A 22416-nucleotide genomic window follows, 5' to 3' on the forward strand; every position below is an offset into this window, starting at 1 on the left:
ATGAATATTGAGATCAGAATAAACTTCCCAGGTTATATCAACTGAATGTTTATTCACTAAAAACAAACCAACAACAAAAGATACCAAACTTGCATCTTAACCTTGACATGTTATGAGGTATGTTACCAGATTTTTATTTTTCCTCTTTTCTAGTCAATAAATTGATTGCACAAGAAGGACCTTCCTTTCTACAAATGCGAATAAAACATTTGTTGAAATCTAACTGCATTCCTCAGGCCACTGCTTTATCAAAACTATGTGCAGAATCTAAAGAAATTTCAAATGTGTCGTCTTTTCAGCAAGCCTATATCACATGCTTATGTTCCATTCTCCCTAATGAAGATGCTATTAAGGAGGTGAGTAAAGCAAATTACTATGAATTTAATAGATTTTTATAAATGTCATATGGCAGGATGAAAACCAAGACTTTTTTTTTCTGACTACTGAAAAGTACCATTTTAATTGCATATAGCTGTTCAACAGATTGAGTATAAAGTTGTCCTGTAGGTGGATTTGAAAAGTAGATAATTAAAAAATATACAGATGGGTATTTATGTGTTTGGGCAATGGTTTGCTTTGAAATCTTCAAATATGAAAGTTTTTGTTTTTAAGTAATGCTTTCTTGTATTTGGGAAATGCAGAAATTATTAATACTGACATCAAGAGATAAACTAAAGAGAATGGCACTTAGCTTAAGTTACTTCATACATGTAACTGTAAGCAGAGAAGTACAGAGCTTTAGAACCCAGAAATACATTTTGAACTCTTATTAAGTGGATAAGCTGGACACCCTGGAAAATAATAAAGCAGTTGAGTTTTTTTTAAAAACTATTTTATGAAAAAAAAAAAACTATTTTATGAGTCAAAAATGTGTTTTTTCTTTAAAAAAGTTGGAACTTGCTTTCTCTAATAGTTTTTGATAAATTATACAGAGAAAGATGAGGAATTCCTAGTATATTCCATCATCTACCTGTAATCTCTAAGATCTGGTACATGGATTTTCATTTTACCTCTACACTGACCTTTTCTTATGAAGGTAAGAATCCCAAGGATTTGGTTTTATGCTGTAATAATTCTTAAACTTTAATGACAATTTCAATTTACAGTTTTATTTATAGTTTCCTACTCCAAATGCAACTCTGTCTTTCTACCTCTCTCACTGCAGGACCAAGAATCTGTTGATCCTATCACCTTTTCACTCTCCCTCATCCTTCTCATGTATTCATTTCCCTCCTTACTTTGCTTTTCCATAATCAATATTATCACTTCTTTAGTTTCTCTACTGTCTCTCCCTTAATTGTACTTACTTGACTAACCAGCATCCTGATTATCCCTGAATCTTTACCTACTCCATATCTTTACCTGCACCAGTAGGGTCAAACTTGGGTGGAGGAAAGGAAACCAGCCTACCGATTTCACTTGAAATCAGTCACGCTAAATTTTTTTAGGCCTTTCACTTTCCACTTTTGTAGATTACTATTTCATAGTTTGTCTTTTCTCTTCAAACTTACAATGTCTTGTGCCCTATTGCCCTATCTACTGATGAACTTTCTATTTCTCTGAGAAAATTCAGGCAGTTAGGAGAGAATTTCTGTAAGCTGCTTCCATGACATCTATTCATCTATTTGTATCAGTATCAGTGCATGCACTCTTTTGCTTCCCTTACTAAGGATAATGGTATCTGTTCTCCCACCTAAGCAATCCCCTTGACTTCACTATCACATTCCATCTGCTCTCGCCCTCTCAGAGGAAATGCTACAGTACTTCTTTTCTCTACTGCTTCATAAGTTGCCCCTCTGCTGTAACCATCCTGTCAGCATTTATGCTGTTATTTCTTTCATCTTTAAAAAGGAAATTTTTAGATTCCACTTCCCTTCCAGTGATTCCTCCCCCTCCCTGCATTTTTCTCCTGGCCTTTCAGCCTAATTTCTTAAATGAATGGTGTGAATTTACTGTTCTAACATTTTTCTCTTTGAACACATTGTTTTAAAGATTGTTTTTTAAAGATCTTATTTATTCATGAGAGACACAGAAAGAGAGGCAGAGATGTAGGCAGAGGGAGAAGCAGGCTTCCTGCAGGGGTCCTGACTCAAGACTCAATCCAAGGACCCCAGGATCATGACCTGAGCCAAAGGCAGACACTCAACTACTGAGCCACCCAAGTGTCCCCCCTTTTCCTGAGCACATTGTACATTGCAATATGGCATTCACCCCTGTCAGTCCACCACATCACTAAATCCAATGATTTCTCAGTTTTCATCTAACTCAATCTGACGTTGTCTTTTAAACTTTAACAGTTTTCCCACTTGGATTCTAGGTATCGCGCTCTCTTGGTTTTCTGTGCACTTGACTGATTAGTCTTTCTTAGTTCTACCTTGCTCTTCCTCCTCAGTACCCTAGGACTCTGTCCTTCCTTGAGTGTCCTTTATTTTCTACCTATACATATCCCCTCAGTGACCTCTTTTTGATTCATGGCTTTAAATACCAACTGTAATCTGAATCCAAAATATTTTATCTCCAGCCCAAACCTCTCCTCTGGTAGGGCTTGATCCAACTGCTTGATCACTGTCTCTACTGGTATGGCTAATAGCAGCTTAGACTTCACATGTCCATAACTAAGCTCCTGATCTTCCTGACATTAGGGCTTTGTTTTTATGAGCTTTCTTCTGAATGAAGTCTGTTGCTGTCCAGACTCAATGTTTGAGTCCTTACTATATGTTAAGCACTATGCCAAATGCTTTATACAGATTGTTCACATTCACTTCTCACAATGACTCATGAGTAGCTCCATTTTATTGGTGAGGAAACTGAGGCTCAGATCAAATAATGAAAGTGGTTAAGCTGAGATTCAAACCTGAGTTTGGGGGCAGCCCCGGTGGTCGACGATTTAGCACTGCCTTCGTCCCAGGGCCTGATTTGGAGACCCAGGATCAAGTCCCACGTTGGACTCCCTGCATAGAGCCTGCTTCTCCCTCTGCCTGTGCGTCTCTCTCTCATAAATAAACAAACAAACAAATAAATACCTTAAAAACAAACAAACCTGAGTTTGGTATACTATCACGAATACTATATTAAAGATACAGAATAATAAATATCCTAGGTGATATATATGAGATATATAGGGTTTATATGACAAATGCTGCCTTAGGTATTGGGATTGCAAAGATGAATCTATAAGCCTCTGAACTGGCCTACTTGTTTTCACTCTTGCCCTCTACATTCTTCTCAAAAGTAACTAGAATAATCTCTTTAAAACTTAAATGGAGCCATTACATCCCTTCGATCAAAACCATTCAATAGCTTTCTGTCTTCTTCAGAATAAATCAGAAGTCTTTATTCTGTGTGTTATGGCCCCTGGCTATTTCTTTTTTTTTTTTTTTTAATTTTTTTTTTATTTATTTATGATAGTCACAGAGAGGGAGAGAGAGAGGCAGAGACACAGGCAGAGGGAGAAGCAGGCTCCATGCACCGGGAGCCTGATGTGGGATTCGATCCCGGGTCTCCAGGATCGCGCCCTGGGCCAAAGGCAGGCGCCAAACCGCTGCGCCACCCAGGGATCCCTCCCCTGGCTATTTCTATAAATATCTCTGATAGTATCTTATACAACTTAATGGTCACTGCTCTCTAGCTGCCTTATCTTTGCTGTTGTTTGAACAAACTAATTATATTCCTAACTTAGAGCTTTGTAATTGCCATTTCCTCTACATGGAATGCCTTTCTGCAAGATCTTCTGGATGGCTTGTTCCCCTTAACATCATTCACAACCTTCCTCAATATTGCCATATCAGAGAGACCTTCCTCCTTGTCCCATCTAAAATAGTATCCCGGAATACCAGGGTGGCTCAGCAATGGAGCATCTGCCTTCGGCTCATGTCATGATCCTGGGGTCCTGGGATCAAGTTCTGCATCAGGCTCACTGCAGGGAGCCTGCTTCTTCCTCTACCTATGTCACTACCTCTTTCTCTGTGTCTCTCGTGAATAAATGAATAAAATATTAAAAAAAAAAAATCCCATCCCTCTACTCTGCCCTATTTTTCTTCAAGTAATACCTGTTGTCATTATTATAAACAAATACGGATACATCTAAAATGGCCCCCTTCATATTCCGTTCCCTTACCTACCTGTTTTTTCTTTATGTTTATATTACTACTTCCACTAGACATCATATTTGCTGCTTCTCCTTCCACCCACTAGATTGAAAATTTTGGAAGGATGAGGACAGGTTTGTTTAGGTGTATCTCTACATTCTAGAATACTTAGCAGCATAATAGTCATTCATGAGGGACTGACTTTAAGCCTGTTTGCTAATATTTATTTGCATTATTGGGAAGGGTAAGGAAGACAGGAGAGTGCTTACCTCTAGTAACAGCTGGGAACTGTGTTTGGGAAAATTGATTAGAGTTTTTAAATTATAGTAATGGTTATATTCAGCACCTGATATATACCAGAAGAATTCATTCAGAAGAAGCAGAAAAGCTAGACTATGAATTTGATTCCTTTTCATTCTATAAGTTAACAGTTTTTCCTTTAATGTCTCAGTCTTTGTTTATTTAAAACTTATTTTGTTTGTAGCATTGTATGAAGCATCGGCAAAAACAGAAGAGTATATATTGCCTAGTTTGGTTGCTAGAAACAATTATAGGGAGATAAGTACTAAGGTGTATACTGCTGCCCCTAAACTATAATATAAAGCTTTATAAAAATTGATCCTTGAAAAAAAAATTGATCCTTGAGTTGGACCTTGAAACGATGGTAGTGTTTGGATGGGTAGAAAGAAATGGTTTTGGGATAACTGCCTATGATAGTAAAGGCAGAAAAATGAACGTGTATGTTATAGGGCCCCACTAGAGCACACCTTGCTGTGGCAGAGTAGATGCAGTAGAAATTAGGAAGGTTTTAAAGGTAGAAAGGGAAATGACTGAAACTGTTTTAGGAAGCTTAGACAGAAGGAGAATGTATTAGGTTTAGAAGAGGTTAGAGTTAGCAAGAGGAGAAAGAACAGGACTTGCTGACAGGACAGAAATAGAGGATAATGTGCAGAGATGCTGTCAAGAGACTCCTAAGGCCTGGGAGACCAGAAGAATGGCGGCGTTCTGCTAACTGACTAGACTGTTGGAGAAGGTATGGACAACAGAGAGAGATTGGGAGAATAATTGGCCTTGTTTGTATTCATGACCTTCTCTGGTTTATTAGTAACAAGGCAACAAAACAGAATTTTTTCCTAAAGTTACATAATTAATTCCTTTCAACAAATTTGTTGAGTTTGTAAGGAACGGAATTAGAGGAAATATGATTTGATTCTCTACAACAGTGGTTATCAAACCATGGCCTGTGGACCAAATCCACCCAACTGCATGTTTTTGTAAGTAAAGTTTAACTGGAACACAGTCATACTCATTTCTTTATGTTTATGGCTGTTTTTACTTTACAATAGGAGAGTTGAATAGCTGTAAGAGAAACTACCTGGCCTTAGAAGCTGACAGTATTTTATATCTGGCACTTTATAAAAGAGTGTTGGCGTGTTGGCTAGCCTTTGCTTTACAAGAATCAGATATTCCAGTGTATAGCAAACATTAAATATCATTTAGTCTAACCCTCCATGTTTTACCAGTGATGAAACTAAGGCCAAGATCATAATGTTTCCAAGGTCCAGCCTGCATTAAATTAGAGAGTTCAAGCTCAGGCTTGAACACAGATCTTGCTTCCTGGCAGTGTAGTATAACTTATCTCCATTTGGTAAACATGATGAGCCATATAAAAATAGGAAACATCTTAGTGGTAATTCATTTTGTTCATATTTATATACTTATGTATAGGTGTGATTTAAAACAGTATTATGATTATTGGAATTAAATAAATCTATGCAAAAACATGTAGCACACATCATAAACTTATTTTGAAAGGAACACTGCTAACCAGCACTATTAGTCTCTTCTCCAGTGATGCTTTCTTTTGCAACTGACAACAGAATTAAAGAGAATCTTTGAATTTAACTTTGGAAAAGTACTAATGAATCACTAGATGTTCATTAATTGGAGTTTAAAATCAGCATATGATGTAAGGTAACAGGGCTCTATACTTGCCATCTACTTGAGCAGAATTCAGGAGAAGAGTCAAATTAACTTGAGCAACAGCTGGGAATAAAACTACTTGTATGTTGGCTCCTGTGGGTATCACCACAGTGGATGTGTGTAACAGGATACCTCTGCTGGGGAAGATTTAGCCAGACACATACAATTAAGATTAATTGAGGGGATCATCTTGAAAGTCAAAATTCAGAACCCCACATTCAGAACTCAGTGGATCCTTAAGTTCTAGTTTCATTTACAATTGAATGAGATAATATTGCTATTAATTTTAAGTAAGAAGGGTTTTAAAAAAATTTTTTTTTTGGAGTTCAATTTGCCAACATATAGCATATCACCTAGTGCTCATCCCGTCAGATGCCCCCCTCAAAGCATATGAAAGGTTTTTAATGAGTCACAGATTCAGCCATGGCCTAGTGTGTCCCAAGTGGATGTCTCCTCTATTTTTTTATTACTGAAAGAGGAAATCTTTGCAAAGATCAAGTTTTCCACACATATGAGGATAATGATGTTTTAAACACAAAACATTTCTATTGTTATGAAGAGGCAAGGAATCTGTCAGTAGAATTCTTGGCACAGTTAAGATAGGAGTCCATTTCAGTTTTAATCCCTGAATGAACTATATCTTTGGTGTCCGATGTTAATAGATACAGCAGGAGAGGCTTGTTTCTTCTCTTGATGGGGAAATGAAAAGACAAACAGGACTTAATTTACTCACTAGTCTAACACTGGTGGGAATTGACATAGTCACTAGGTGTAGATGATAAACAGAGCAAATACATTTAAACAGGATCCATTGGGAGTTCTGTTTGGGAGTAGAAGAAAAAGTAAACAGGAGCATAGAAATTTCAGGTGTAGTTTAAATAAAAATCAAGATTAAGATGGATCCTGAACAAGGAATAATAACAGAGTGCATGATTAAATTAAAAATTAAAATCTAAATAATTTTACTGCATTATATGGGAAATGAATGGTACACTCAACAAAATAGATTAAAGGTCAAAAGGCTGTATGAAGAATTGAGGATTTGCCTAATAAATATTTTCTCTCTTGAGACAGAGTTCTTGTAAGTAGTTTTGAAGAGATACCTTTCCAGGTGACCCAGTTTTAAAAGTCTGTTATGAGGAACAGATTATTTGCATTATGCCTCAGAACTGATCAGGAAAATACTAGATTGAAAACTGCTAGTCTAGAGGAAAAAAATGATAAAATATTTCTTTTCTTTTTTTTTTTTTTTTTTTTAAATTATGATAGTCACAGAGAGAGAGAGAGAGAGAGAGAGAGGCAGAGACATAGGCAGAGGGAGAAGCAGGCTCCATGCACCGGGAGCCTGATGTGGGATTCGATCCTGGGTCTCCAGGATCGCGCCCTGGGCCAAAGGCAGGCGCCAAACCGCTGCGCCACCCAGGGATCCCTGATAAAATATTTCAACAATGGCACTGACCAGAATACTAGTTCACCTTGGTAGCCTAATTGTGAAAATGAGCCACATATGCTGCCTCTGCTCACCTTCTCTTATGCCATTTGGCTACCGGTTATATATACCGTTGGTGTTTAATTGGCTGTTTATTATGAAAGTCTTCTAATTGCATCTGCTCTTGTCCCCACAGTTCATTTCCTACAATATCCAAGGTTATCTTTTTTCTTTTCTTTTTAAGATACAAGTAGATATTGGGGCACCTGGGTGGCACAGTTGATTAAACATCCAACTCTTGGTTTCGGCTCAGGTCGTGATATCAGGGTCATGAGATTGAGCCCTGAGTCTGGGTCCATGCTCAGCACAGAGTTTGTTTAAGATTCTCTGTCCCTCTGCCCCTCCCCACCCATACTTGTGCATGCTCACACTCTCTCAAATAAGTAAATCTTTAAAAAAAAAAAAGTAGGCTTTTTTTTTTAAAAAAGATTGTATTTATTTATTCATGAGAGACACACACAGGCAGAAACATAGGCAGAGGGAGAAGCTGACTCCCCACAGGGAGCCCAATGCAGCACTCGATCCCAGGACCCAGGATCACGCCCTGAGCTGAAAGCAGATGCTCAACCACTGAGCTACCCAGGCATCCCGACATTTTGTTTTAAGATCATTTTAGATTCGCGTATTATTGTAAGAAATAGTATAGGCATATTTTCCAGTCATTTAACTGTTTTCATTGGAAGACTCTGTTAGGCACTAGGGATACAAAGATGAACAAGACACAAGGGAGAGGAACAGCAAACAGAATTCACACACTGTGAGACTGAAGGAGAGAGATCTGAGTTGGAAATTTAGAGATCCAAGTTATCAGCATTTATAACCAGAGAGTGAATAAGATTAAATTTTTCAGAACCCCAGAAGTTAATAAAGGCTTAGTACAACTCAAGAAGGTTTTATTCAGGCAAAACAGATGAGTCTCACTAAGAACAGTGAAGTCGGTGGCATTCAGCTTGCACTACTTCCCAGCTTCTCCCCGGCTTCACAGTAACCTTGAAAACAGCCTAAAAACTACATTTGTGGATCCCTGGGTGGCGCAGCAGTTTGGCGCCTGCCTTTGGCCCAGGGCACGATCCTGGAGACCCGGGATTGAATCCCACGTCGGGCTCCCGGTGCATGGAGCCTGCTTCTCCCTCTGCCTGTGTCTCTGCCTCTCTCTCTCTCTCTCTCTCTCTCTCTCTCTCTCTCTCTCTGTGACTATCATAAATTTTTTTAAAAAATTCAAAACAAAACAAAACAAAACTACAGTCGTGAAAACCAGCAGCCTAGCAGCCAACTGAGGAAGCAGAATGGATTTTGGAATTCTGCAAAAGCCTATCCCCAGAGAATTGTCACTATTTGATTTTTCTGGCAACTTTTCTGAAAAGCTCCATTCTCAAGATTTGTCGTCTTCTCTCTTCTTCTTTAAGATTTTATTTATTCGTTCATGAGAGACACAGAGAGAGACAGGCAGACACAGGCAGAGGGTGAAGGAGGCTCCATGCAGGAGACCAAATGTGGGACTCGATCCTGGGACTCTGGGATTGCACCCTGAGCCAAAGGCAGACACTCAGCTGCTGAACTTCCCAGGCGTCCCCCTCAAGACTTGTCTTTATTTGACTCACAGCTCACAATGCCAAAAGCTCTATCCTCAGTGTATTTGTCAGAAACAATCAGTGGTAATTGTTTAACGTGACAATTGAGGAGGCATTACCAGTCAGGCTAATAAGAACTTGGCCAAAAAGATTAAAAAAGAGAAAAACTGGGATATGGGATGTCCATAGGGGATTTTGAAAAGCTCTGATACATTCCTAGAATTCTGTAAAGTAACATGCATGTACAGGGCTGTGTGTCTGATGAGGATTGACCCAGGATAGCCCTAATCCCTCACTTTTTATATACCTTTAGGCTCTGCACAAGTAGGAAATGAAAAGCAAGGGAGAATTTTAAGCTGCTTCCTGAAATAGTGAAAGTATGCCCCAACACACAGAGCCACTTGGCAAAAGCAGAGAATTATTCAGGCATTTAAGTAGATCTCTTGAATATGTTGAACTTGTAAGCTGACCATTAAGCTAACCAAGCCGAGACTCCGGTGGCCACACATGACAAAGAATACAGATTTTATTTACAGAATTATTCTCAGAAAGTCAATAACCAAATAGTATTAATAACAAACCCTAAAAAGGTGGAGGACTCTGATATCCATAGTTGCCACAACATATTACTTAAAATATCCACTTACCATGTAAAGAAACATGATAGGCCATACAAAGGGAAAATAGTAGCCAGTAGAAACTTTTCCTAAGTACACCCAAGTATTGGATTTACTAGACAAAAAATTATAAATCAGCTATTACAAATATAGTCAATTTTGCCACTTGTGGTAGTTATGTTCTACATAGTGATTGCAAACACCAAATTACCAAATACTGAAACCATTCCTATAAGGGGAAATATGTGGTTAGGTTCCTGCAAGGCTCTGGTCATGACATTTTTGTCAACTGAACAATACATAACTTTATTCTATGTGTGCTTCTGTTAGACACCTTATTTTAGGATATATTGTTGATTTCTTAACATTGAACTCACAACCAGCAGCATGGTAACTCAAGCCTGAATGAAGCTTATCTAATACATGCATTTTCTCCATGAGGCACATCAAAGCCTCTTGCACTTAGCACTAAACAGCACTTCATGACACTGATGGGCTATTTTAAACAGCAAAATCCCAATGAAAAGCACAAAAATGTAAAAAAGTGCCACTATATAGTGTGTACACCAAAGGACTCCAATTTTTCACCACTCTTTGCATGTTTATGAATGACTATGAAAGCATCATGACTTTGAGAGTCAAAAATAAATTTAAGCACATAGTCAAATTTGTGATTGTAGAATCTGTGAATAATGAAGATCAACTATGTATTCAAAAAACCAAAGGAACCATGTCTAAAAAATTAAGAGAAGGGTGCCCAAGTGGCTCAGTCAGTTAACCATCTGCCTTCAGCTCAGGTCATGATTCCAGGGTCCTGGGATCAAGCCCAAAAGTGGGCTCCCTGCTCAGCAGAGTCTGCTTCTCTCTCTGCCCTTGTTCTTGCTCTCTCTCTCAAATAAATAAAATATTTTTAAAAATAGAGAATTAAGGGAGAATATGAGAACAGTAGTGAATAAATAAATAAATTCAAATTATAAAAACCAAAAAAAGATCTAGAGTGGGAAAGTACAATAATTGCTAGAAAAATTAATTTGTTAAAGAGGTTCAGCATCACATTTGAATTAGCAGAAGAAGGAATCCACAAACTTTGAGTGAAAGAGGTTAATTGAGATTATCCAATCTGAGGAACAACCAAGCCCAAAAATATATATGAGCTGACAAAATTGAAAGGGGAAATAGACAATTCAAATATAATAGTTGGAGACTTTAATACCCTACTTTTAATTAATGGACAAACCAACTAGGCAACAAAGAAATGGAGGCTTGAACAACACTGTAAACCAACCAAGCCTAGCAGACATCTATAGAATACCCAACAGCAGCAGATTATACATTTTTCTCAAATCACAGGGATGATTCTCTGGGAAAGAATATATATTACACCACATAGAAAATCTTGAAAAATTTAAAAGAACTGAAATAATACACTATGTTCTTCAGTCACAGTGGAATGAAATCAGAAATCAGGGAGGAGGGCGGGGGTGGGGGTGAATGGGTGATGGGCAGTGAGGGGGGCACTTGATGGGATGAGCACTGGGTGTTATTCTGTATGTTGGCAAATTGAACACCAATAAAAAATAAATTTATTATTAAAAAAAAAAAAGGAAATTTGGGAGGGCAGCGCCAGTGGCCCAGCGGTTTAGGTTCAGCCTGGGGCGTGATCCTGGAGACCTGGGATCAAGTCCCACGTCAGGCTCCCTGCACGGAGTCTGCTTCTCCCTCTGCCTGTGTCTCTGTCTCTCTGTGCCTCTCATGAATAAATAAAATAAAAAATCTTAAAAAAAATTTTTGGGAAATTCACAAACATGTAAAAATTAAACATCTTCCCAAATAAGCCACGGATCAAGTAGGTTTTATCACAGGAATGCAAAGTTGGCTTAAATCCGTCAATGTAATACACCACGTTAATAGAATAAAGGACAAAAGCCACATGTTCATCAAAGAGAGGCAGAAAAAGCATTTAACAAGGTCCTACACCATTCACGTTAAAAACACTAAACAAATTAGGAATAGCAAGGAACTTCCTCAGCCTGATAAAGGGTATCTGAAAATCCATGGGTGACATATTTAATGATAAAAAATTCAGTGGTTTTCCCCTAAGAGGAGAGACAAGACAAGAATGTATGCTTTTGCCGCTTCTATTCACTATTGTACTGGAAGTTTTAGCCAGGACAATTAGGCAAGAAAAGGGGGGAAAGAAAAGCATCCAGATTGGAACTGTCTCTGTTCCAGCATCCAGATTGGAACTGTCTCTGTTTTCACGAACATACTATCATGTATGTAAATAATCCTAGTAAGACCAGTATACGAAAGTTACTTATTTATATACATATGACAGTAAACAACATGAAAATGAAGTTAAGGAAACAATTTCATGGACAATAGCATTATAAAGAATAAAATGTTTAGGAACAAGTTTTTAGAAAGTGTAAGACATATCCACTGAAGACATAAAATGTTGTTGAAAGAAAGTAAATAAATGGATCAACATCCTGTGTTCTTGGATCAGAAGACTTAGTATTGTTAAGATGGAAATATTCTCTAAATTGATCTACAGATTCAATGCTATCTCTGTCAAAATTCTACCTTCCTCTTTTGGAATAATTGAGAGACTGATCCTAAAATTCCTGTGGAAAATTAAGGGACCCAGGATAGCAAAAACAATCTTGTAAAAGAACTGAGTTGGAAGGGCACTTGAATGGCTCAGTTGGTTAAGCATCCAACTCTTGATTTTGGCTCACGTCATGATTTTAGGATGGTGAGATCAATCCCCACATTGGGCTCCACACTGGATCCTGCTTAAGATTCTTTTTCCTTCTCCCTTTGCCCCCTACCCCCACCCCACTCATGCCCCTTTTCTCTCTCTCAAAAAAAAAAAAAAAAAGTTGAAGGACTCACACTTCATTAAAAGGTAGCAGTAATCAAGTCAGTGTGGTACTGGCAAAAAATAGGCAGAAAGATCAGTGGACTAGAATCCGGAAATAAGCCATTACACTTATGGTCAAATGATACATTTATGTGAATTCCAAGATAATTCACTGGGGGGAAGAATAATCTTTTCAATTAAGGAGTCTTGGACAACTGGATATCCACTTGCAAAAGAATAAAGTTTGACCTCTAATACTATATATAACAATTAACTCTAAATGAATCATAGACTTTATAAATATAATAGCTAAAAATGTACCATCTTAGGAGGAAATATAGGAACAAGTATTTAAGGCCTTGGATTAAGTAATTGTTTTTTTATATTTGACACCGAAACACAAGTGACAAAAGAAAAATAAAATTTCATCCAGCTTTGTTAAAGAACATCAAGAAACTGAAAAATTAATGCACAGAGTGGGAGAAAATATTTGTAAACTTATAAGGCTTTTTATAAAGCCTTTCGTCTAGAATATATGAAGAACTCTTACAAATCAACAATAAAAAGAAGCCAGTTTTAGGGCAGCCCTGGTGGTGCAGTGATTTAGCGCCGCCTGCTGCCTTGGTGGTACAGTGATTTAGCGCCGCCTTGATCCTGGAGACCTGGGATCAAGTCCCGAGTCGGGCTGCCTGAGTGGAGCCTGCTTCTCCCTCTGCCTGTGTCTCTGCCTCTCTCTCTGTGTGTCTCATGAATAAATAAATAAAATCTTAAAAAAAAGAATCCAGTTTTTAAAATGTTTAAAGGTTTTTTTTGTTAAATGAATAGACTTTTTTTTAAAAAAACAGAAACAGCAGAGGACAAACATATGGTTTCATTCATTCGGGGAATATAAAAAATAGTGAAAGAGAATAAAGGGGAAAGGAGAGAAAATGATTGGGAAAGGTCAGAGAGGGAGACAGACCCTCAGAGACTCCTAACTCTGGGAAACGAACAAGGGGTGGTAGAAGGGGAGGTGGGCGAGGGGATGAGGTGACTGGGTGACAGGCACTGAGGGGGGCACTTGACGGGATGACCACTGGGTGTTATGCTATATATTGGCAAATCAAACTCCAATTAAAAATGGCATTAGGGGGATCCCTGGGTGGCGCAGCGGTTTAGGGCCTGCCTTTGGCCCAGGGCGTGATCCTGGAGACCCGGGATCGAATCCCACGTTGGGCTCCTGGTGCATGGAGCCTGCTTCTCCCTCTGCCTATGTCTGTGCCTCTCTCTCTCTCTCTCTCTCTCTCTCTCTGTGACTATCATAAATAAATAAAAAATTTTTAAAAATGGCATTAGGTAAACCAAAAATAATAAATAAATAAAAAGCAGAAGCAGTTTAAGAAAAATAAATAAAAAGCAGAAGCAGTTTAAGAAAAATTGAGTGGAAAGTATAGAGTTCCCAGTTTTGTCTATTAACATCTTGCCATTAGTGTGTTATATTCGTTATAATTGGTGAACTATAAAATCTATAGTTTCCATTAAGGTTCAGTCTTGGTTATGTTAAACATTCTGTGGGTTTTGACAGACGTATAATGACATGTGTCTAGTATCACAGTATCATACCGAATAGTTTTACTGCCCTAAAAATGTCTTGTGCTCCACCTCTTCATCGTTTACCCTCTCCCCTCAAGCCCCTGGCATTCTCTAATCTTTTTACTGCCTCTACAGTTTTGCCTTTTCCAGAATGTCGTAGGGTTGGAATTATGTAGTATGTAGCCTTTCCAGATTGACTTCTTTCATTTAGCAATATGCACTTCAGGTTCCTCCGCATCATTTTGTGATTTTATGCCTCCTTCCTCCTTCCCTTCCTCCCTTTCCTCCCTCCCTCCCTTCATTACTCATGTTGCTCTCCGCCTTTCTTTTTTCTTTTCTCTCTCTCTCTCTCTCAAAAAGAGAGAGTGAGTATGCACTGAGGGGACAGGCAGAAGGAGAGGGAGAGAAAATCCCAAGCAGGCTCTATGCTCATGCAGAGCTCGAAGCTAGGCTTGATCCCAGGACCCTGAAATCCTGAACTGAGCTGAAATTAAGCTGTCTGATGTTTAACCGACAGAGCCACCCAGGCACCCCTCTGCCTTTTTTTTTTTTAATTCCACGTTTAGGGTTCAGTCTTCGTGTTGTGTTGTAATTCTATTATCTCAAGTTCTTGGGAGTCTAGTTCTGCTGCTTGTTGTGTATGTTGCACTTTCTGGAATGACTGGCGTATTTATACTTTTTATAGTTTGGGATTGTGAACTCAGTTTCGGGTGGGTGGGTAGGAATAAGGAATGCTTTATTTCTAAGAATTCTAATAGGCCTTAGCATGTGTCTCTATAAATCTGTTTTATGTTTGCTTCTGCCAGGTGATTCAGAGGTTACCAGCCAGGACCTTATTTTTATTTTCTTTCTTTTTTCTCAGTTTGGAGATTTTAGACAACAGAGTAGTGTTATAGCCAAGGACAGGTTATAAATTCTCAAATACTTTTTTATCCCAGCAGAATCCAGGTTGAGATTGCCATCTACCTTTCTCAGAGTTTTTAGTTCTTTAGGAGTTATAACTTTATGCAGAAGGTCTCACTACCAACTTCCTATGCCTCAGTCCAAGCTTTACCATCTCCCATCCAGGAGTTGTAAAACATAAGCTTCTTAGCGAAATTAACAATGATCCAGCAAGTTGTCCAGTCACATTTAATAAACACTTTTTCCCTTTAGCGATTTATTTTATTTCTTGAATGTTTGGCTGTGCATTCTATAAAAAGCATTTCTAGGGCAGCCCCGGTGGCTCAGCGGTTTAGCGCTGCCTACGGCCGGGGACGTGATCCTGGAGACCCGGGATCGAGTCCCATATCAGGCTCCCTGCATGTAGCCTGCTTCTTCCTCTGCCTGTGTCTCTACCTCTCTCTCTCTCTCTCCTCTCCGTGTATTCTCATGAATAAATAAATAAAATCTTTAAAAAATAAAAAAATAAATTTAAAAAAAAAGGCATATCTATTTTACCTGGATTTCTAAGTGCTTTGCCGCCAGAGAACTTTCAGGCTTTACTCTTGTCAGGTCTGACTCTTTATTCCTTATTCAGCACCAGGACTGGCAGGAAGGTATGTAAATATATATTTGGTTTTTATACATATAAAACTGAGAAAAAAGCAATAAAAAGAAGGTCCTGGCTAGTAACCTCTGAATCCCCTGGCTGAAGCAAACATAAAACTGATTTGTAGAGACACAATGCTAAGGCCTATTAGAATTCTCAGAGATAAAGCACTCCTTATTCCTATATATACATATATATATATGGTTTTTTAGATATAAAATTCATGGGGTAAGGTGGTACATTTTCATCTTTGCCCCCAGAGTTTTCCAGCATTAGGCACTTTATTCCTTATGCTGAAAGTTTTGATACTTCCAATTACAAATGCAATTAACAATGCTTAAGCATGATTTATGTTTTTGTATCATTAAGTTTATCAGACTTTGTTAGGGAGTAGATTCTGATAAGGAAGAATATGAGGAGCTAGTTACGATCTTGAGGAGGCTTAATGTGTAGGATGAAGGTTCCTAACTAGTCTTTCAGGTGCTTTTAAGTTCTTGACTGGCTCTGCTTTCTGTCCTTCAGTTCAGTAAATGTTTATTGACTATCCTTAGAAACAAAACAATCACATGTCCTCCAGTCTCCCGCTATTGTTAGCCTATATGGTACCTTTATGGGAATTGGCAGAAAGTACCTTCTCTTTCACATGGTTGCCTTCCATAGGTCTCCCTTCTGTAAGGAAGAGCCTCATGCCAAAACTTAGGGCTTGGCAAGCTGACTGAATTTCAGCCTCCGTTAACTTCCTTAGCTTTGTGTAGTATGAAACTACACAACTCTAGGGTATGGCCTTATTTAGGATGTCTTCTGATGTCAGATTGAGCTCTGTCCAGAGTCTCTAACTTTTTTAAATCCAACCTTTCATTCACTGAATGCTAGCTTTAATGGTAGATATCATTCTTTACAGTTCTGTCTTGTAACCTTTTCCCTCCTCCTAAGCCATAGTTACTCTCACATTTATCAGCTTCCTCATTCTGGCATCGTTTTTTTTTTCCCCATTTTTTAATTTGCATAATATTTTTATTATTTTTTTTATAAATTTATTTTTTATTGGTGTTCAATTTGCCAACATATAGAATAACACCCCGTGCTCATCCCGTCAAGTGCCCACCTCAGTGCCCGTCACCCAGTCACCCCCACCCCTCGCCCACCTCCCCTTCCACCACCCCTAGTTCATTTCCCAGAGTTAGGAGTCTTTAATGTTCTGTCTCTCTTTCTGGTATTTCCCACTTATTCTTTCTCCTTTCCCCTTTATTCCCTTTCACTATTTTTTATATTCCCCAAATGAATGAGACCATATGTTTGTCCTTCTCTGATTGACTTATTTCACTCAGCATCGTTTTTTTTAAACCATCCCCACCCAAATGTATCTAGACCCTGATACTCCCCCCCAAGACCTATTTCCTTAAAGCCTCCTTTGCTTACTCTAGTCCATGTTATTTTTGTCTTAAGGTAGTTTTAAAATACTCCTTACTTATTTATCCTGTGGCCACTATGTTATTTATCTTGTGGTTATCTTTTATTCTAACAAGCCTGGGACCATTGTAGGCACTGAAGATACAGTGGTGAATAAAAACAAATTCTTGCCCTGATGGAACATATATTCTACTAGGCAAGATGGAAAGTAAACAAAGAATCATTTGATGCATGTTATCCGACTCATCTTAATTATAGAATGTAAGCCACAGGGATATGAATCATTTTTAAGAACAAAAAAATTCTTTCAGTACCTAATGCAGGTATTTCCTGGATACTGATTGAAATTCTCAGAAGCAGGGCACCTGCATAGCTTAGTTAAGCATCAGCCTTCAGCTCAGGTCATGATCCTGGGGTCCTCAGATTGAGCCCCACATCAGGCTCCCTGCTGAGCAGGGGCCTGCTTCTCCCTCTCCCTCTGCCTGTAGTTTCCCCTGCTTGTGCTCTCAGGTTCACTCACTCTCTGTCAATAAATAAAATCTTAAAGAAAAATTCTCAGAAACTTGTTAGTAATCTCATTTTAATTTATGGTTAACTGAAAAGTATTTTATGGCATATATGGTTTTTAGTGTGTGGTCTTAAGGTATTTTTTAGAAAAGGTTGGGGACCAATAGTATACCATACTTATTAATGAAGCATTTTAAAAGTATATCATTTTAATTTACCTGGATTTTTCTATTTTTTTATCTTATTTTATTTCTTTATCATAATTCTTTTTTCCTCTGTTTCAAGAAAATACAGGTGTTTGGGGCAAAATACTGATAATTTTTTTGACTAAAAATGTTAACTGAATGCTTACTTGTCACATACAGATCCTAAAGTAGGCACTAAGTGAGATAAAAGCATGAAATGAGATTGGTATCAGCTTTTAAAGGATTTAGAATCAGGGAGAGTAGGTAACAGACTGAAGAATTCTGTTTCTTCGTTGTTTTTTTTTTTAATAAATTTTATTTTATTATATTTTAAAAGATTTTATTTATTTATTCAAGAGAGACACACAGAGAGGCAGAGACACATGGCAGAGGGAGAAGCAGGCTCCATGCAGGGAGCTCAATGTGGGACTTGATCCCAGAAGTCCGGGATCAAGCCCTGAGCCAAAGGCAGACACTCAACCGCTGAGCCACCCAGGCATCCCCAGTTTCTTCGTTTGTAAGAATGATCAGATTTTTTTCATTACTTAAAGGAAAGTGAAAAAGTATTGAAGGATGCCCCTGGATTAGTAGCATCAGTAAGTATGTGTGAGGCAAATGAGTTCTTGAACTGGAAGGTTGTACAAAAACCCCACTGTATGCTAATCCTGTTTTCTCAATAGTAACTTAGATAGAAGTAAAACAGTCAAGGTAATGGATAATAAAAATGTATGTATGTTACCATGCTTAAATGTTACGGACCTCTCAGAAACTTCATGATCAGACATATAATTGAGTTCTAAAATGTCAGGTAAACTGTAATATTAAACATGAACTAAAAGGATGCTAGTATTTGAAATTTGCTAGAAAATGTATAACATTGGAGAGAGTTGAGGATAGAAGTTGGTAGAGGTTAGGTTGGTGCAGGAGCATGCATGGTTACCAGCATTCACTGTGGTAGTGTCAGAAGACAGATACCAGAAGAGCAGAAAGTGTCTACTCTTTAAGAACTCACTAGATATGATGCTCCAACACTAGTGCTGTATTACCTTTAGCTATACAGAAATAATTTATTTCTATTTCTCCAATATCATACTCATTTTTACCCTTTGGCTCTTGCAATGTGTTTTTCTTCCTTCCTGGAACAATTTTATTTCATTTTACCCTTTCCCATAGCTTATTTCTACTCATTCTTTAATTCTCATCTTATTTGTGACTTCATCGAGGAAGTTGTTTTTGAGCTCCCAGGTTTGGGTTAGATTTTTCTTGCCAAAGGTAGTTTGTTTTATTTTTAGGATTTTATTTATTTGAGAGAGGGAGCATGAGCAAGGGTGGGGGTGGGGGCAGAGGGAGAGGGCCAAGCAGACTCCCTATTGAACAGGGAGCCTGATGCAGAGCTCCATCCCAGGACCCTGAGATCATGACCTGAGCCAAAGGCAGATGCTTAACTTACTGAACCACTTGGGTGCCCCCAAAGGTAGTTTTAAAATACTCCTTACATCCCCATTGTAGCAGTTAACATACATTGTAATTCTCAGCAATTACCTGCTTCCTCATTTATTATCTGTAACTCAACTGTGAGTTCCATGAAGGCAAAAATCAGGTTGGCTTGTATCCCCGCCACTGATTTTGAAAGATAAGTACATTTTAATTTTAACGTGGCTTTTTTTTTCCTGTGGATTTTTTGCACAGAGGATTTTGGATATCATTTATAAGACCGTGCTCTTGTCTTCAAAGAATTCATAGTCTAGTTGAAGAGCATAAGTTAAAACCTCAAAACAGGAAAGTAATAAAAAGGCCAGTATGAGTTACTAGTTCAGAAGTTGACCCAAGGTGAAATAAAAGCCCAATTAAACATTGATAAGAGGGCAGCCCCGGTGGCGCAGTGGTTTAGCGCCGCCTGCAGCCCAGGGTGTAATCCTGGAGACCCGGGATCGAGTCCCACGTCGGGCTCCCTGCATGGAGCCTGCTTCTCCCTCTGCCTGTGTCTCTGCCTCTCTCTCTTTCTCTGAATAAATAAATAAATCTTAAAAAAAAAAATGTTGATAAGATGTTGTGAATTCACAGCAAGACAGGAGATCTTGGACATTAGAATAATCTATAAAGAAGACTTCATGATGAAAGAAGTTTCCACTGAATGTTGAAGGATGGGGAGGATCGGCTCAGCATGCAAGGGGAGGAGGGCTGTTTGTTTAGGTTTATAATACACTAGCAGTGTTCATCTGTAGAATATTTGTAATAAGTGGAAATAATATATATATATGCCTTATAAACTACTAATCTGGATTTTTCATATCATTTCCTCCTCCCCCCATCATTTTAGGTTAGGAAATTTTGGCTTGAAATCTCTATTTCTAGTTTACTTCACTTTTGTCCCGTTTTTCTTGACACTGGTTCCAAGGTGAAAGCTCCTATACCTCTGAATTATACCCCTTTAAAATGTAAGGGCTTCCCTGTAGGAATAAAATGAAGTGAGATTCAGTTTTCATTTAGTTTACTGTTACTTCTGATTATTAGCCACAGTTGACTGGAGACGAGAAACAGTCTCTTCTTAGGCTCATCTTTTACTTGTGAATAGAAATATTGCCTGCCTTGTCGATCTACTATTTATCATGCTGATAAAATGAGATAATACAATGATCTCATTCAAGTTATTTGAAACAGATAAAAAATGTTCTAGAAATGCAAGTTGACAGGGAACCCTGGTGGCTCAGCTGTTTAGCGCCTGCCTTCGGCCCAGGGCATAAATGTTGAAGGATGGGGAGGATCGGCTCAGCATGCAAGGGAGGAGGGCTGTTTGTTTAGGTTTATAATACACTAGCAGTGTTCATCTGTAGAATATTTGTAATAAGTGGAAATAATATATATATATGCCTTATAAACTACTAATCTGGATTTTTCATATCATTTCCTCCTCCCCCCATCATTTTAGGTTAGGAAATTTTGGCTTGAAATCTCTATTTCTAGTTTACTTCACTTTTGTCCCGTTTTTCTGACACTGGTTCCAAGGTGAAAGCTCCTATACCTCTGAATTATACCCCTTTAAAATGTAAGGGCTTCCCTGTAGGAATAAAATGAAGTGAGATTCAGTTTTCATTAGTTTACTGTTACTTCTGATTATTAGCCACAGTTGACTGGAGACGAGAAACAGTCTCTTCTTAGGCTCATCTTTTACTTGTGAATAGAAATATTGCCTGCCTTGTCGATCTTACTATTTATCATGCTGAAAAAATGAGATAATACAATGATCTCATTCAAGTTATTTGAAACAGATAAAAAATGTTCTAGAAATGCAAGTTGACAGGGAACCCTGGGTGGCTCAGCTGTTTAGCGCCTGCCTTCGGCCCAGGGCATGATCCTGGAGTCCCAGGATCGAGTCCCACATCGGGCTTCCTGCGTGGAGCCTGCTTCTCTGCCTGTGTCTCTGCCGCTCTCTTTCTGTGTGTCTCTCGTGAATAATTCTTGGTTTTAGACAGGAGCTTGAACACACCTGGATAGTGGCTGCTCTGGAACAGCTGTTTTCACTTGCTGTAGAATTCTCATTTTGGTCCCTTAGTCACTTAGATTTTATTTTATTTTATTTTTTTATTTTTATTTATTTATGATAGTCATACAGAGAGAGAGAGAGAAGAGAGAGAGAGAGAGAGGCAGAGACACAGGCAGAGGGAGAAGCAGGCTCCATGCAGGGAGCCCGACGTGGGATTCGATCAGGGTCTCCAGGACCGCGCCCTGGGCCAAAGGCAGGCGCTAAACCGCTGCTGTGCCACCCAGGGATCCCAGTCACTTAGATTTAAATGCCCTATGGCTTTTGTCTCTGGATGACCCTTCTGATTCATTGAGCTATGAATGAGGACATGATTGTTTAGGGCATCAGTAAAATTCCATCTTCATTAAATTCGATGAGGTCTTTTTTCTCTTAGCTGAAAATTGATTTTAATTATGTTTTAGGTTCTAACAACTTAACTTTACCTCCCAGTACTCCTTAAATATAAATTTGCATCAAGTGTGGTCTCGCATCTGAGAGTGATCTTTTGGAATGACTTTTCTTATTTCCTATTTTTAAAATTTACATATTTCATAAAAACAGTTTTCTTTAAATATTTTATTTATTTATTCATGAGGGACATAGAGAGAGGCAGAAACCTAGGCAAAGGGAGAAGAGGCTCCCTGCGAGGAGCTTGATATGGGACTCGATCCCTGCACCAGGATCGTGGCCTGAGCCAAAGGCAGACACTCAACCGCTGAGCCACCCAGGCATCCCCAGTTTCTTCGTTTGTAAGAATGATCAGATTTTTTTCATTACTTAAAGGAAAGTGAAAAAGTATTGAAGGATGCCCCTGGATTAGTAGCATCAGTAAGTATGTGTGAGGCAAATGAGTTCTTGAACTGGAAGGTTGTACAAAAACCCCACTGTATGCTAATCCTGTTTTCTCAATAGTAACTTAGATAGAAGTAAAACAGTCAAGGTAATGGATAATAAAAATGTATGTATGTTACCATGCTTAAATGTTACGGACCTCTCAGAAACTTCATGATCAGACATATAATTGAGTTCTAAAATGTCAGGTAAACTGTAATATTAAACATGAACTAAAAGGAT

General features: G+C 38.4%; 1 protein-coding gene across 1 annotated transcript in view; it reads left to right on the forward strand.

The window, feature by feature from the left end:
* RLF (RLF zinc finger) overlaps positions 1–22416 on the forward strand; it is a 95299-nt gene that overhangs the window by 45716 nt on the left and 27167 nt on the right. The window contains exon 5 of the mRNA XM_041738445.1: positions 154–356. Within this exon, the coding sequence (XP_041594379.1) occupies positions 154–356 (203 nt within the window). The remainder of the gene's footprint in view (positions 1–153; positions 357–22416) is intronic.

The sequence above is a fragment of the Vulpes lagopus genome, chromosome 23 (genome assembly GCF_018345385.1).
Source record: "Vulpes lagopus strain Blue_001 chromosome 23, ASM1834538v1, whole genome shotgun sequence".
NCBI classification, from domain to species: Eukaryota; Metazoa; Chordata; class Mammalia; order Carnivora; family Canidae; genus Vulpes; species Vulpes lagopus.